This window comes from Talpa europaea, assembly GCF_964194135.1.
Source record: "Talpa europaea genome assembly, chromosome: 3".
Lineage (NCBI taxonomy): Eukaryota > Metazoa > Chordata > Mammalia > Eulipotyphla > Talpidae > Talpa > Talpa europaea.
In genome coordinates, this window is record NC_140069.1 from 22,745,932 (window position 1) to 22,761,349 (window position 15,418).

General features: G+C 35.6%; 1 protein-coding gene across 3 annotated transcripts in view; it reads left to right on the top strand.

Annotated features, from left to right (window-relative positions):
• Positions 1-2,941: 2,941 nt before the first annotated feature.
• ANGPT1 (angiopoietin 1) overlaps positions 2,942-15,418 on the top strand; it is a gene marked incomplete at both ends in the record, with an annotated part of 219,823 nt that continues 207,346 nt past the window's right edge. For 2 of the 3 annotated variants that reach the window (XM_084230410.1, XM_084230411.1), the window contains one exon: positions 2,942-3,238. In XM_084230410.1, the coding sequence (XP_084086536.1) occupies positions 2,942-3,238 (297 nt within the window). Of the gene's footprint in view, positions 3,311-15,418 lie in introns of all 3 variants that reach the window. The other variant, XM_084230409.1, reaches the window with a different exon arrangement.

Here is a 15,418-nt window from a genome sequence, read left to right on the forward strand (position 1 = left end):
AAGTCTTCTTAACTCTGCACCCTTTCAGATTAATCAGAACCACTACATCAACACTTTGCTGTGGTTAGATTCAAGTCCCTGTAGCAAATGACCTCCAGCATATCGTTGGGATCCACAAATGTACCCAGTGGTTCCTCAGTTGGAGATTCAAAACACATGAGTAGATTTTGCACATCTCTTTGTTTTCCAGTTAATTAAAAATGATCTTGAGACTTTTTTTCCCCCAAATTGGCACTAGTACTTCCACTGGTGTGGCTTTTGTTGTTGTTTGTTTGTTTCTCTGTTTTTCTGGAACAGAAATCAATCAATCTTTCTTTCATTGTCTTTTTAACCAATTCCCCATTTTACTTACATTTCAGGCTTCCCTTCATTAGTTATCTAATTGTACCTCAGGAAATTATGCATTCCTTCTTTTCATTTATTAAGATGGATAAAGTTCACATGATCAGCACACATAGATACACATTTTTTACACTCTTCACTAGTTAAAAACACAGGAACACTTTAATAGGGACCTCACTACTCACCCCTTTGTCTTCTGCTGATATTCAGCTGTATTTACTTAATAATGAAGCACTTATAGGTGTTGGTTTTGGACTCTCTTCTTTCCAGGGATAATTTTCAAAGCTAGAAATGTTGGAAAATGTTCCCAGACAATCTGTGCTTTGCCTGTCCAGTTCATCCTTGTGGGCCCTCAAAAATCCAAATGCATGCTGCAACTGTTATTTTGGTTTGGGGGGGTACAGAAAAAAGGCCTAAGTCACTTAGGAGTTATAAACTGGCCCTTACTCATCACTTCACCTGTGAATCAGGGCAGCTTGAGTGCTTTTGGAAGCCTTGGAGGTTAGAAGCATAGTCTCAGAGCCCATTTGTCACAGTTGGTATATTTTCAACATCACCTGTGAGCCTTCCTGTGACTCAGTTTTCCCATTGGCAAAATAGGATTAGACAAATTCATGTCTTAAGTTTGTTGGGAGATCGGATGACACTGTGTGTAAGGAGTGTTTAGCACAGACCTGGAAAATAGTATGTTCTTAAAAGTTGTCATTATCATTGCACTCGAGTGTCAGACTAGCGAACAGGGCTGCAACCTCAGGAGGGGGAGTGTAGAAGTAGTAGTGCAGTGTAGAAGGTGCAAAGAATTTTTTGCTATTTGGTAATACTTGCTTCCACCTCTGTCAGATCACAAAATTTGCTATTTGGTAATGGAAAGGACTGATGAACCTTGGCATAATCCCCACCCCCTCAAGTAAATACCATTCTTTCTGGAATTTGTTTTGTCCTGTCTTCTAAGTTCTTCCTACATGCCAGTCTCCAACCTCCACTGCCCTTCACCCACTGTCCTGTCCCCAGTTCCAGGACATGAGAGACATTTGTGGCTACTGTTTTGATGCCATAACTGCAGTAGAAAGTTCTATTCCCTAAAATCCCTCCCAGTTCTTGATAAAAGCCCCTGCTCATAATTCATGTTTTCTGCACACTCTTAGTAAAGATTTCTGCACTATAGCCTTAATTCTGTAATTGTCACCTGTACTTTTTGATTCACTGATCCTTTTGTTCATATAGTCACACCCTACATCTGGCATATCATCTTCTGATAACTTTTGCTTCTTAATAAGAGCACAGTGTTTCCCTATTTAGTCCCTTGCTGCTGACTTATTGCCACACCTGATACATAATTGTTCTCAGATAGTTTTTCTATGCAGGCACAGGAGGATTTATGTATAGCTGCCATACCAGCATGAAAGATAACCATAGCAACTCCAAGGAGGTCATTGTGAAATATGTTACTTGGATGGATATACCACAGGAATTACTAATTCTCAGGTCACTGTCTTACACTATTTTTTGTAAGTTGCTCAATTTGACAGACAGAACATATAGGGCTGCTTTCTGATCAGGGAACCAGTTTCATTCAAATCCAAATACCTGAATGGTACTCAGGTTATCCTGCTTAATATGTATAACCTGTGTTCCTCTCACTGACAATTATGAAATTTTCTTGCTAATTTGATCCTCTCTGATATTTCCCTTTAACTCCTAAAAGTTTAGGTTGCCCCAGTGAAAGAATATCATCTCTAAAAATGGTCTTTATTAGCTTTCCCCGGAAGCAAGAATAATTTTTTCAAAGATTAATAATTATACAGATTGTCACTCACTATCAAAAATAGTCACTGTCAAAAAATATCAAAAACACAGGACACTATGCCAATTTATTATTCAGATTTTCCTATTAAATCATGACTTTAAAAACATATTGTTTGTTAGATTTTAGTAGGACAGCAAGGACACCAAAAAGTGTATTAAGGTGGACTGCTGTATTTATTGATTTGCTGTGAATCTGCTAGCGGCTGGAGGCAATTGTCTGCGGAAGGGGCGGGCGGGCCATACATGATCGAGGTCATGCGCATCTAGCCAATTTGTAAGACGATCCCGCTGCTCCAAGCCATCAGCAATCCTTAGCATAGGGGCACACTCATGCATTCCTGTCAAGTCATCTTGTGAAAGGCTGCCTGCTTCCAGCTTGGCTTGGATGTGCAACCTTAATAAAACTCACTGAGGTCTGGGAGAAAATAGCAGATCTGCTGCAGATAGGGTAGAGGAAAGGGTCTAGAATATGTGCACGCAGCTGACTCAGGCAGGCTCAACGCCGACCGGTTACACAGAGAGGAAACAATAAATCTCAGCTACTATGCAATAAATATCTCAAGTTTTAACTAAGGAAACTATCATTACAGTGAAATAAAAAAATATTTAGAACAACATTTTAGAACGAAGCTAAGAAATAACTAGTTTTCTATGATTCTTCTTCAAAAACATTCTTTGAGGGGGAAAAGTCAAACAAGCAAGCAGTTTTACCTGAAATAAAGAACTAGTTTAAAGGTCAGAAGAAAAGAAGCAAGTTTTGAGAGAGGCACAGAAAGAAAGTGCTGGCAGTACAATGACAGTGTTCCTTTCCTTTGCTTTCCTCGCTGCCATTCTGACTCACATAGGGTGCAGCAACCAGCGCCGAGGTCCAGAAAACGGTGGGAGAAGATATAACCGGATTCAACATGGGCAGTGTGCCTATACTTTCATTCTTCCAGAACACGACGGGAACTGTCGTGAGAGTACGACAGACCAGTACAACACAAACGCTCTGCAGAGAGATGCTCCACACGTGGAAACGGATTTCTCTTCCCAGAAACTTCAACATCTGGAGCATGTGATGGAAAATTATACTCAGTGGCTGCAAAAAGTAAGTGATTGCTTTCAGTTTCTAATTGCACGGAGCCTTTCTGTTCTTACACTGCAGCTAACTTACAATTCCGTAGGGGAGCATTTGTGTGTTTACCTTTTGCTCCAGGGGGGCAGTGTTTGCAAATGCTAGACAGCTCTCTCCCTGTGAGTTACCGGTGAGCCATGCTTTTAGGTATAATGCAAGCCTGTTAGGTAAGGTGCTGCCCCATTTGTGTGCCTAGTAATGGTGCATTTTGTGACATTTCTGATTTTCTTTTGCTTAAAACTGAACTTGAGTTTTCTGACTATCAAAACTCATTTCAAAACGAAAGCAAATGTGCCTTGAGCAAGTTGGTGAAAAAAATAATAATAATGACAATACTAATTTAGGATTAAACAGGTTTTACATCAGGAAATTTGTGTCTAGGGCCAGAAATCATCACCAAAAACTTATTTTTCAACTTTTAGTAAAGTTAGCATGAAATGAGAATAAATATAAAGTAAAATGTTTGGAGAAATTGTGTTAAATATATAAAGGAAACAAATTCAGCAACTAGTAAGTAGTAGAGGACTGATTTCTATGCCTGAGGGGAAAAAAATCAAGAAGGTAGATTTTAATGTCACTCATCAGGAAGCAGTAGTTTGACCACTCTGAAGGGACAAACTGTGCCGGTAGTGACTGCACTTGAGGATGTGCACCTGCAGATTTGAACTGAGCACACTGTAGAGTCTCTGCTCATTTGCTGAAGTGCCTCCTTTCTCAGGAAATTGTAGTTACAGACAGTATCATGTGGGAGTTTAAGTGTCCAGATGAACGTTAATGTTGAACATGCATTTAACCCCAATCTATAGAAACCAAATTGAGCATCTTATTTGGTTATTTATATATAAATTATTTAAAAGATTTTATTAGTGTTGCCTATTAAAATATGAATGCAGTTTCCTGCTCTCTGTTTAACTGGCTAACAGGTAAGTAGCAACTACTTGTATACAACTATGTCACTAGAAGGGTGTGATGTCTCCATTTGTGAATAATTTCTCCCCTGGGGGTGTTTGCTAAAAATTTGCTTGGTCTATATAGGTAGGAACCCTGCCAGTTCAGTTTTCATTTAGTTGGTCTGTTAACAGAGCAAACCCTTGAAGAAGATAAAAGATAGGGAAAGGACAAATGCTCCTTTTTGTTCCTGTGTGGTCACGGCGCACATCAGAGCCTGCTGAATCATGCCAAGGAATAGTTATTCTGCTTTTGTCCACTAGGGACTGAACTAAGCTCACTGTTATTTTATTTGACAAGTTAACTGAAATTCAGTTGTTTTAGCATTTCCAAACCTGGAATAGCAGCTAATCTTTCTATTATAGACTGCAGGTGAAAGAGTCAATAGATAGGAAGAAAAATAAAAAGCAAACAGAATTTTGCAGTTTTTTGATAATTGTAGACTACATTTCCGGTACTGTCATTGCAGCAGTTTTAATTAAGATATTTGTGTTTTCTTTGGCAAAACTTTCTTCTGTAGTATAGATGAATTTGGTTGAATAGTTTATTACTATTCTCAGTATGCTTTCCATATGATTTTTTTAGTAAGAATTCAATCATTATAAATTCTTCTAGATTCATTGAAGAGTGTAGGGAAGGAAATTAAATCCCACGTACTTTTCAATGAACTTTTCTACCAAAAATGTAATATTTCGTTTGTTTAAAACATGCAATCAAAATGGCATATTTGTTCCTGGCTGCACAATTATTCAGCAGTAAGAGAGTATATGCATGTTTTTGTTGGGCTTAAATCATACACATTTCATATGTTAATTTATTGTGTGAAAAAAAAATTTACTCTTGTTTGCTTTGTTCTCAGTCAATGGCTGTGGCATATTTTTCAGATTATAGACAAGCATATTTATGAAAAAGTTCTTTGGTTACATAGACCCTTGCTGGTGTGAATCAAACTGAATATATGCTAAAAATGTTCCTGTTGGTGTCTAAGCAGTTCTACTTGACTATTGTCTGTTTAAATTTGCATATCTTTTGTCATTGTTAATGCAATTGGTGGGAGGATCAAGAAACCAAATAAATGCATTCAGCAAAGAACTTGTTGAAGGTTCTTATAAGTTTCCCTTAATTAGAGGTTTTCTTCAAGTTCTAAATTTCATGTATTTATTTTGATAACTCATTTGGAAACCTTTTTACTGTAACCATTTGGTATGCTTTTAATACTGCAATTTGAACTACTTCTATTTTGATTCCATGTAGTTGTCATAGGATAAGAAGCAATTCACTGCAGAAACTCAGGCTATCATAAGTGCAATTAATCCATCATTTATTCAACAAAATAATTAAGCAAAGCATAGTTATTATTATGCAACTCATGGCATCACTATCAGGCAAGTTTGTGATGTAAAATAAATGTGTGTTATTAACACAAGATGCAGCTAATGGTAATTTATATTAATCTATTACCTTTTTTGAAGTTTGGTTCACTGGATTCTTTTAAATATCTTTCACAAGACACTGGCTATCACTGAAAGCCACTTCATGAGAATTAGACTCTCAAATCTCTACCTCAAAATTTCTGGTTTTGTAATGGAACAAGATGAGAATGAAGGTGTGCAAGGTGGCAAAGGATGTGATGGTCACTGTAAGTGCCGGAATTATTTGTTACATCAATGGTCTCTTGGCATGAAGGATTTAATTAAAAAATCAGCTTTCCTTAACTTTTCACTTAACACCATTATGAGGCAGTTAATGACATCATCAGCACTTGTTAGTTGGGGAACAATATAAATAATATGCTCAAAAATCAGAATTTTATTGTGTAAAATACCCAGGATTGTATGTCTCAGTTTGACTTTCTTCTATCATAGAGCTCTCCTCAGAATTATTAACAAAAATAGCCAGTGCCCAAGAGTGTCTAGATCTTGGGATAGTAGCGATAAAGATCAATGACTTTGGAGTCTTTGCTGCTTTCTTTTAATTCCTGTCTACTTTTTGATGGATAGACAGATGATTTGACTAGTATCTATTCCGCACCCTATGCTATTTGAACTGTTGTTTTCTTTTACCCATATCATAAAAGTCCACAAATAAGGTAATTTTAAACTATTTAGATTTAAAGTATATGATGTTCCAGAATTTGGGGGAATCCTTAGAAAGTCTGTTTTGCTTTTGCTAGATGATGTCTTTTTCTTGGTGGAAAGTGTAAGTGAATTGAGTCAAACATGTCTGACAAAAGAGAGCAAAAATCTACTAAAAATATTTCACACTATCTACAATTTATGAGTTGTTGATTAGTAGAAAATGTAGTCATCAATTGCCACCCAGATACTTCAGTAATGGAAAGCTATCAATGTAATATTTGGCTAAATATTTCTATTGACAGCATTTTTGGACTAACAATATATTGTATGTATTATTTTCTTTGCTTCAGACAATTAGGATTTGGCCCATTACTATCTCAAACTACTTATGGTGATGACGATGATATTTTCAAGACCCTTATTTTGCACATACTAACCCATATTATTGTTCATCAAAATATGACGTCCATGAAGCCACTGACCTGTATGTTTTTCTACACTCATTTCCCTAGGGCCTAGAGCAGCATATGATTCATAGCAGAGAGACAATAAGTATTTGTTGGATGAACAAATGAATGAAATGTCTGTGTGTTGTAAGCTGCACTTTACTACATGCTATTATGCTATTAACATTCTGTTTTGGATATACCTTACTTCCCTAAATAGATTGTAAATTTTCCTTTAGGCATGATCTGCATCCTGTATTTTTGTCCTAATAGTAATTAAAATGATATTGGGTCCAGAGTAGGTAGTTATAAGTTATTAATATTATATTAGCTAATGATTTAGTATCACTAAAATGTCTATTGTTACTTCACTTTGTCCATAAATTGCCCCAAAGCATCAGCTTTGTTGTCAGTCTCTCCAGGAAACTTCCCCCCACTCAGCTTCCCCTCCCAGACTGAGTTCTTCAGTGTCACCATGGTGTGTTGCCTGTGTCATGTTAGCACTGCACTTCCATGTTACCTGGTTGTTTATTTGTTTGGGAGATTGTTTTTCTACTTAGGTTGAGTTTGGTGAGTCTCTTTATCCATCTTTACAACTTCTTTACAACTTCAAAGATTGTACAAGTATTTGACCATTGTCTGCTATTCTCATAATATAAAAATAAGAAACATTAAGTGCTTAAGGGTGTAGTGGATATAGAATAATACAAGTTGAGGGAACTTGTTACTGCTTTCAGATGCAATGATTTGCTTAAGTCCTCGGTGCTCAGTTTCTTGAAGTTCAGCTAGATTTTCCTATGGGAAGGAAAAGAAGCTTGAACTTCTAGACCAGAAGATAACCATGTATTGCATACAATAAAGACATGTATTTAGATATAATATGTTCATTTAAATAGAAATAAATAGACCTAATTTCCCATCTATGCATTGTTTTGGTGGTTGGTGATAGTAATACTAAACAGAGAGTGTGCTCTATTTGTACATGCGGGGAGACTTCCTAAATGTGTGAAATGAAATGACAGGTGGTAAGTATATTTTAAAAGTTTAAACTTGTCATTAAACTTGAACAGAATATGCATATGTTATTTATGAGCTATAGATAGAAAAAAATGTTAGTTGCCAAGAAGTTTAATAGGAATAATTATAGTTGTAGAAATATTTCCACCAATGTCACTTGAATAACCCCTGAGTTCCTTAGTTAATAATTTTGTATTAACTTTGCAATGGTTAGATTTTATTTTTTGCTTATGTCTTACAAACAAAAGATCCAAGAAGGCATAAATACCTCCCCAAGCCCAAAAGTGGGTATTTGGCTCTTTAACAACTTTTTGGATTTCTCTGAAGGAAGGAGCAAGCCTCTCTCTAGACTGTCCTCATTGACAAATCTCAGATTTTAAGAGCATGGAAAATAGGTCATTTTCTATGGGTAACTGCAACCCTTCCTGAGGTACCATTTCGCATTGATCCTACTTTAAGGTAGAACTCATTTCATATGTAATTATTGGTTTAATGTTATTTGAAATGAGTGAAATACATTTTTCCTTAAATTGCGTGCAGTTTCCCAATATGGAGGAATAAAATCTGAATTCCTTATTCTGATCCTGTATCATCTGCCCCACACTTCTCTCTGAATTTATTATTTGCCACTTTCCCCTCATTCCAGATACTCACACATTAGACTTCTTTTTAATTCTTCAGTAGACTAGCTCATTCCTATTTCATTGCTATATCCTTTACATGCTATTTCCTCAGCTCAGAAAATTCTCCCCTAGATCTTGACATGGATAAGTTTTCTTCATTCAGGTGTTTTCTCAGAAGTCTTCTCATTACCTTCCACCTTGCCTTATTCTGCTAATTGTTTTTTTTAATGATATTATACTATATTTTTTTCCTTATGCATTTACTACCATGTGATGTTATACTGCTTATTGTTTGTTACAGTATTTATTCTGTCTAGCCCTATAAAGAATGTAAATGCTGCAAGATGGCCTTATCTTCTTTTGTTTCCCTGCAGTATAACTCACTTCTAGAAGAGTACATGACACATAGTAGGACCTCAGTAAATATTTGCAGAATATATTAGTCCAGATCCAGTGATCTATGACAAAGAGACTGTGTTTGTTTTGTTCACCATCTTCTTATTTATTATTTTTAACACCAGCCTTTTCTGAAATAATTGGCAGGAATACTTTATTTAATGAATAGAAATAAATGATTTCTGTGGGCAGTTTTTGAGTATAATTAAATATATGTGTGAAAATGAGACTCAGTTATCTTCCATACATTACCCTTTTAAGCTGTATAATAGGAGAAAATTCAATTGAACTTCTGAATTTCCATATTTTATATTAAGGGTCAGCAAACTATAACTTCATATCACTTGTGTTTGTAAACCATGCTTTATTGGAATACAACCACACTCATTCCATTATATGTTTTCTTTGCATTTGTAAATAAAGTTTTATTGAAGCAGAGTCACACCTCTTTGTTTATACATTAGCTATGGTCGCTTTCTTTCTACAAAGGCAGAGTTGAAGAGTTACAGCAGAAACCAGATGGACCACAGAGCCAAAAATTTAATATTCAGCTCTTTACAGAATAAGTTTGTTGACACCTGCTCTATAACACAAAAGGAATATAGTTTTAATATTGGGACCACTACACGGTAAATTGTGAGGTTTGATGTGTGGGAAAAAGATTGCCTTCCAGGAGGCCAGCTAATCTTCAGGCCCATGCTAGTTGGCAGAGAGCCTGACTAAGCCATTTTTTTTGGTGTGGTATTTAAACATGCTGTGAGGTGACATTTTAGAGAAATACAGGCAGGGAAATTTTATGTCTTTTCTTTCCCTGCCTATCATGATGTGAACAGTGAAATAGTCCTAAAGCAGATACATGTTAAAAAATAAAATGCACCTGAATGACAGTATGCATCAACTCCTCTGGATAAACAAGTCTGCGTTCCAGGGCTCTCTGCTTCATATGCTCATTTCATCCTTTTGGTTGTGGAGGCAGCAAGAATATTGACAAACATTGGAGGCATTCTGTTCTCATAAAAACAGGATTTTAGCTCAGCTTCTTGCATTTAGTAGACAGTATTGAGAAACCGATCTTCCCTCTGTCATTTGCTTCAGATATAAACACTTGTGTAGATGATGAGAGGGGAGGAGCAACAAGTGGGCCTCTCAGCTACAAAATACAGAGTTTTATTAGCTCCTAACCTATAATTTTCTAATTAAGGAGGTTTTGTTTTCATTCTGCTATGGCCTTGTCTCTGTGTGGAAACATCAGCAGCCTTTCCCTGGGCCTTGTCTGCTTTTCTTTTTTTAATACCACAAGCTATATTGTGTCATTTACTTAGATGTACAACCCTAATTACATTCTGAGTCATCCTTGCCTTTTGTTCCAATACAAGATTATCATTTGCTGTGAAGATGGGACGTTCCCAACTCCCTTTGGTTCTGTCCCTATAGTCTGAGGGAGGGAGGGCCTCTTAGTGTTTAAATCTCTTTACAAAATGTACAAAAGATGTGCTCCCTGCCTTATCAAAGACATTTCTGAAGAATGAAGCACTCCATGAGTGATTTCATTTGTATTTGGAACCTCTGTACCTGAACACTCTTTTCTAATTTTTACATAGAAATCTAAAAATGAGGTTTTCAGACTTGTTTGGTCTTAGTTTTCTATCCAAATGATCTGATTTCTTCCTTCAAAGAAATAAAAAAAAAATACTATTTAACAGAGAATATGATATAAAACATATAAAATCAGATACAACCCTACTGGCAGCTAATAATTTCATCAGTGATCTACTTATGCATATGATTGTCTTTTATTTTGGCACTAAGTATTGGAGCATGTAGAGTAAAGCACATTGCTTGTTTATACTATATTAGATGACTATACAAGGTGACTTATTGCAGGTCTACAGTGGCATATTTGTTTTTAAAGATTTATTTATTCATGCATACAAGAACTGGGGTGCAGGCCAGATGCTCAGGAGGGTGAGAGGATTCACCAGAGACATGGTGGGGAACAGAACAGGCAGACTGACTGAAATACACTGCTGAGGGGAGCAGCAGGCAAGTCAGGAGAGGTTTGCTGCACCTTGTGGGATTCTCGCAGGCCAGCCGGGATTGAACCTGCGTTGCAGGGCCTGTGGACAGCTTCACAGCACTGGCTCAACCTCCTGCATCTCCAGGGGAGGTTCCCCCCCCCCCCGTGACATATTTCTTAAGTCCATGTTTAACTGTTATGCTAATTAGCTAAGTATCAAGCTCTGTCTAAAGTAAATCAGTAGCTGAAATATTAATAAAATGCAAATGAAATGTGCATATCTGTAATCATTAGTAATTATGCTTGTATCTACCAAACTCACTGGCGTCAAATATGTAAACATTATAAATTTCTGCAGAATGCCTGGTGATAATTTTGGAATATGGTGCATTTAAAAGTTTAGTTACATGTTTAACTTTACTCATTAGGAAACTTTTTACTCTATAGGTAGTTTCTAATTTGTTTATGAAATCTGAATGAATTAAATAACTATACTGGGCCCTAAACATTTTTGAAGGGTTTCCATTCCCAGAGGACAAATCATTATTTTAAAATTCCAAGTTACATTTCACCTCTAAACCTTTAAAAATAGTTCTAAAATTTTATAAAACATTCTAACATCATTCTGTCTTCAGTATTAATATACGATTGATGAGATTGAAGTCCAATGGGTATATATTGCAGCTAAAGATGTGTTGTACTCAGCAGACTTTAACTTAGTTGTGCAGAGATATGGATAACAACTGTATACTTACTTATTAATATTACCAGTATTTTTCATTACTTCCCAATTTTACTGTTTTTAAATAACAAAAACCTAGCTAGCATAAGCAGTAGTTTAAATATCTATTGGTCATACTGAATATTTAAGAACTTTCTGATGTTAATAAAATAGTTAAAATAATATTTTTGAATAAATGAATGGATTTTTTTTGCATATCTCTTAGCAAGTGAACCTTATTAGGCAGAAGCTCAATATGTAATCTAGAAGAAAATGAAAGGGCTGGAGAACTGGAATGATATCCAGATATTGGCCCCTTCCTCTGGTCCTCTTCCAAGAGCAATGCATCTTCAAAATGAAATAAAACTTTAAATCATCAAATATTAGGCAAAACTGGTAAAGCTAATCTAGGAGCAGGCAAGATGAATCAGAGCAATTAATACTTCTACTATTTGTTAGCTGTCTGGTATAAGAATCTCCAAAGCTGCCCTACATGAAAAAGTTTAGGACTATTATTATGTACATTTAAAAAATGCAGGTTGTGTCAGACTCTTAAAATGTTGCCCCCCCCCAAAAAAAAATGTTGAGGCCCATCCGCCTTTAACATGACCCAAATTTGTCAAGGTAGTAGATAACTCTTGGATAATTAGTGGCAAGGTGTATAACTTACCTATTTTTTAAATTATCCAATTTAACTTACCTATTTTCTAAATTATCAAATTGTATGCATTTATATTGATATTTCTTTATTTTAAATATAAGAACATGATTTGACCTAATTGATTATCTAATATTTCAACTATACTAGCCATTGAGAACAGAATTCCTTGTTAAGAATAATAAAAGGAGATAGGCATTATTATAGGTACAATTCATGGAACTAAGCGCCTGCCATTAATAAAGGACAAGCAACAAGTTAACCAGTTACATAATCAAATATTTATTGTGTACAAGATCGTCTGCTCAGTAATGGGTGGCAGTAAGGAATTCATTACAACCCCTGCTGTTGAGACGCCTAAACTTACTGAAACAGACCTATATGAAAGAAAATGCATTTCTTATCTCCACTATTTCCTATTTTAAATCTAAAGACAGTAACACACAATGATGAAGTGTTTTGCATAGAGAACCAGACTGTCTGGATTTGAAAACTACTTTCTGTGTGACCATCAGCAAGTTCCTTAACTTCTCAGCAACTTACTTTTACTATCAGTAAAACTGAGGTATTAGTAGTACCTACATCATCGAATGACGTTGCAGTGACAATTAAATGTTGAGCACTTTTTACCAGTTATCAGGTACTTTCAATGAACTTTACATATATTAATTTACTGAATATTTTCAGAAGCCAATGTAAAGTAGATAGAATAATCATCTCACATGGCGGACAAGGAAGCTAAAGCACAGGGTGGGAAAGTAACTTGCCCAGGGTTACCCAATGCCTAAGTGGACCAGCATCCAATCACGCAGACAGGTTCTATAACCTATGATGTTTTTAGCTACAGCAGATTTTACCTGTCTCCTCTTGTCAATCTCAAACCTTAAGTCTATTTAAATTTTTTTCTGTAGTAGTTTTTGCATCTAAACCCTTAATGCTTAATTCATTTCATGCTAAATGAGTTATCCTTTTCTCAAGTTCTGCTTCAACAGCCATTTGTCCCTATCCCAACTCTGAAGTTCTGTGGTTAAATTGACTGTGACATATAGATTATGCTGCTGATTGAAGCACAATAGTCCAATTCTCTCTGGCCTCCCACAGGTCTGTTAACAGATGAGGAATCCCTCCTCTGTGATCCCTCCTGCCCATCTCCTTAGAAGCACCATCTCTTCAAGTTATAGAGCTTAATTGAGTCTGACTATTTCTCTAAAAACTTCTAAAACACAAAGAAAGGCTTACAACTGCTTTACATGGGGTGAAGCATCTATTCTAAATATCTTCCGTTTAATTTAATGACTTCCCTCTTGCGTTTATCTGTAGGCAATCCTGCTTGGAAAAGCAGAAGCACATCCTGGAACTTAAAATATTATTTGCAGGCACTTTTCTTTGTGAGTCATTGAGAGAGTTGTAAAAATGAGAAGAAAAGTCTTGTTTTCTCAGGCAATGACCTCTTATCTCATTTCCTATTTTATTTATCATTGTCTCTATTAATTAAAATATTTCTGGTATTTTGGTTCAAGGCCAAAAACACTGTGACATGCAGGCAATTGTGATGGTTCTTCCTCTTTTTCCCGATGCTGGAGGCCTGACCGCTCAGATGCCTGAGCTTTGAGGGTTACTGCCTTTGTCGCTGGTTAGAATCAACCACCTGGAGGCATAAAGACTCCAGAGTATCCTGACTTCCCCCGTCTATTCTTCATGTAGTCCCAAAAAGAGAAGACAAACAGGATAGGGACAAAATAGAATGCAAGTATGTTTTTCATCCATCTATGTCTAGTGAGACAGATGAAAACACATTAAAGAAAAACAAAAACAAGTAACAGGTATATTCACTTGTTGACTCAATTTTCCATGGAATGCTGAGGCTCAGTAGTGTGTGACATAGGACATAGTAGCTGTGCATAGATTCTGGTAGGTAATATTGATGGATAAATGCTGTAGTGTTTAAATTATTTGGGGTAGCTCTTTGGTCATTGAAATAGTCTGAAGTTTCCTGGAACTAAGACTGAATAGCAGCAACCTTTTACCAATTTGCTGGAAAATATATTAAGGGTTAAAATTGAAATGTTTTTTTTTTTCAATTTTAAGGTTTTATTTCTTTATCCCCTCTGTATTTTTCATCTTTCACCATTTGTATATACTATTCTTCATCTCTTAAGAGGTAGTTAACAAAATAGTAAATACATAGGAATAATAAATTAATGCACAATAATGACTGAAATCATAAGCATATGTACAGGGCTTATTATGGTACTTATTACAATGATAATCATTGAAGAACTGTATTTTAAACATGAGTTCTGTCTTCCAGAAGCTGTTGTTCTAGTAAGGTTCAAGACATGGATAGAATGTCATAAATGTTGTTTTTTAAGTCAACACTTTTACTAACTTTTCCAACTCTTATATGCTACTTCAGTTTGAAATAAATTGAACAAGTCAATAAATGTATAGTGAAGACTCTATCTATCTATCTATCTATCTATCTATCTATCTATCTATCTATCTATCCATTGTGTTCCTTTGGGTAAAATATACCTTCAAAATAGTAATTGTAATAAGCCTCTGAGCCTTTCTAAATTCCAAGTAGACAAGAAGTCCCTAATACCAAAATGATATACTGTATAGTTTATGTAAGTCTTAATGCTTACATTGTTTACAGTTTTTTCAATCATTTAAAAATTATAAAATCCCAGTGAATTTAGGTTTTTGAGAATCAAGTCTTGAGGCTATTTTATAGCCATATACTATTTAACCTGTCATGATTAGACTGTAAGTTTAAATCCAGATGTTTCTGAAAACTGTTACTGAGCATGGTTGACTGGTGGTCTCCCAAATGTAAAATGAGTTAGCAGCATCTGTCCAATTCCCAGCAGTTTGGAATTCCTGAACTAAAATCCATCCCAGATTCTTCCCCTTCATAACTGATGAGGATAAGCTCTGAACTTGAATAAAACAGGTATAGGGCATTCTTTAAATATATGAGGTGCTTTGCTTATTACATTATATACTGGTTGAAACTTACTGGAAAACAACCTGACAATAAATACGAAGAATGTAACTATTTTTTTATACCTCTTGACTCAGTAATCCTACTTCTGGGAATGATTCCCAAGGAAATAATTCAAAAGAAGGAAAATGAAATATACATGAACATGTTCATTTCAGCCGTCAAAGCAGAAACATTAGAAACAATAAATATTATTATTTATGTGATGTTTATTATACCTTACACACATGATATCTTATCCT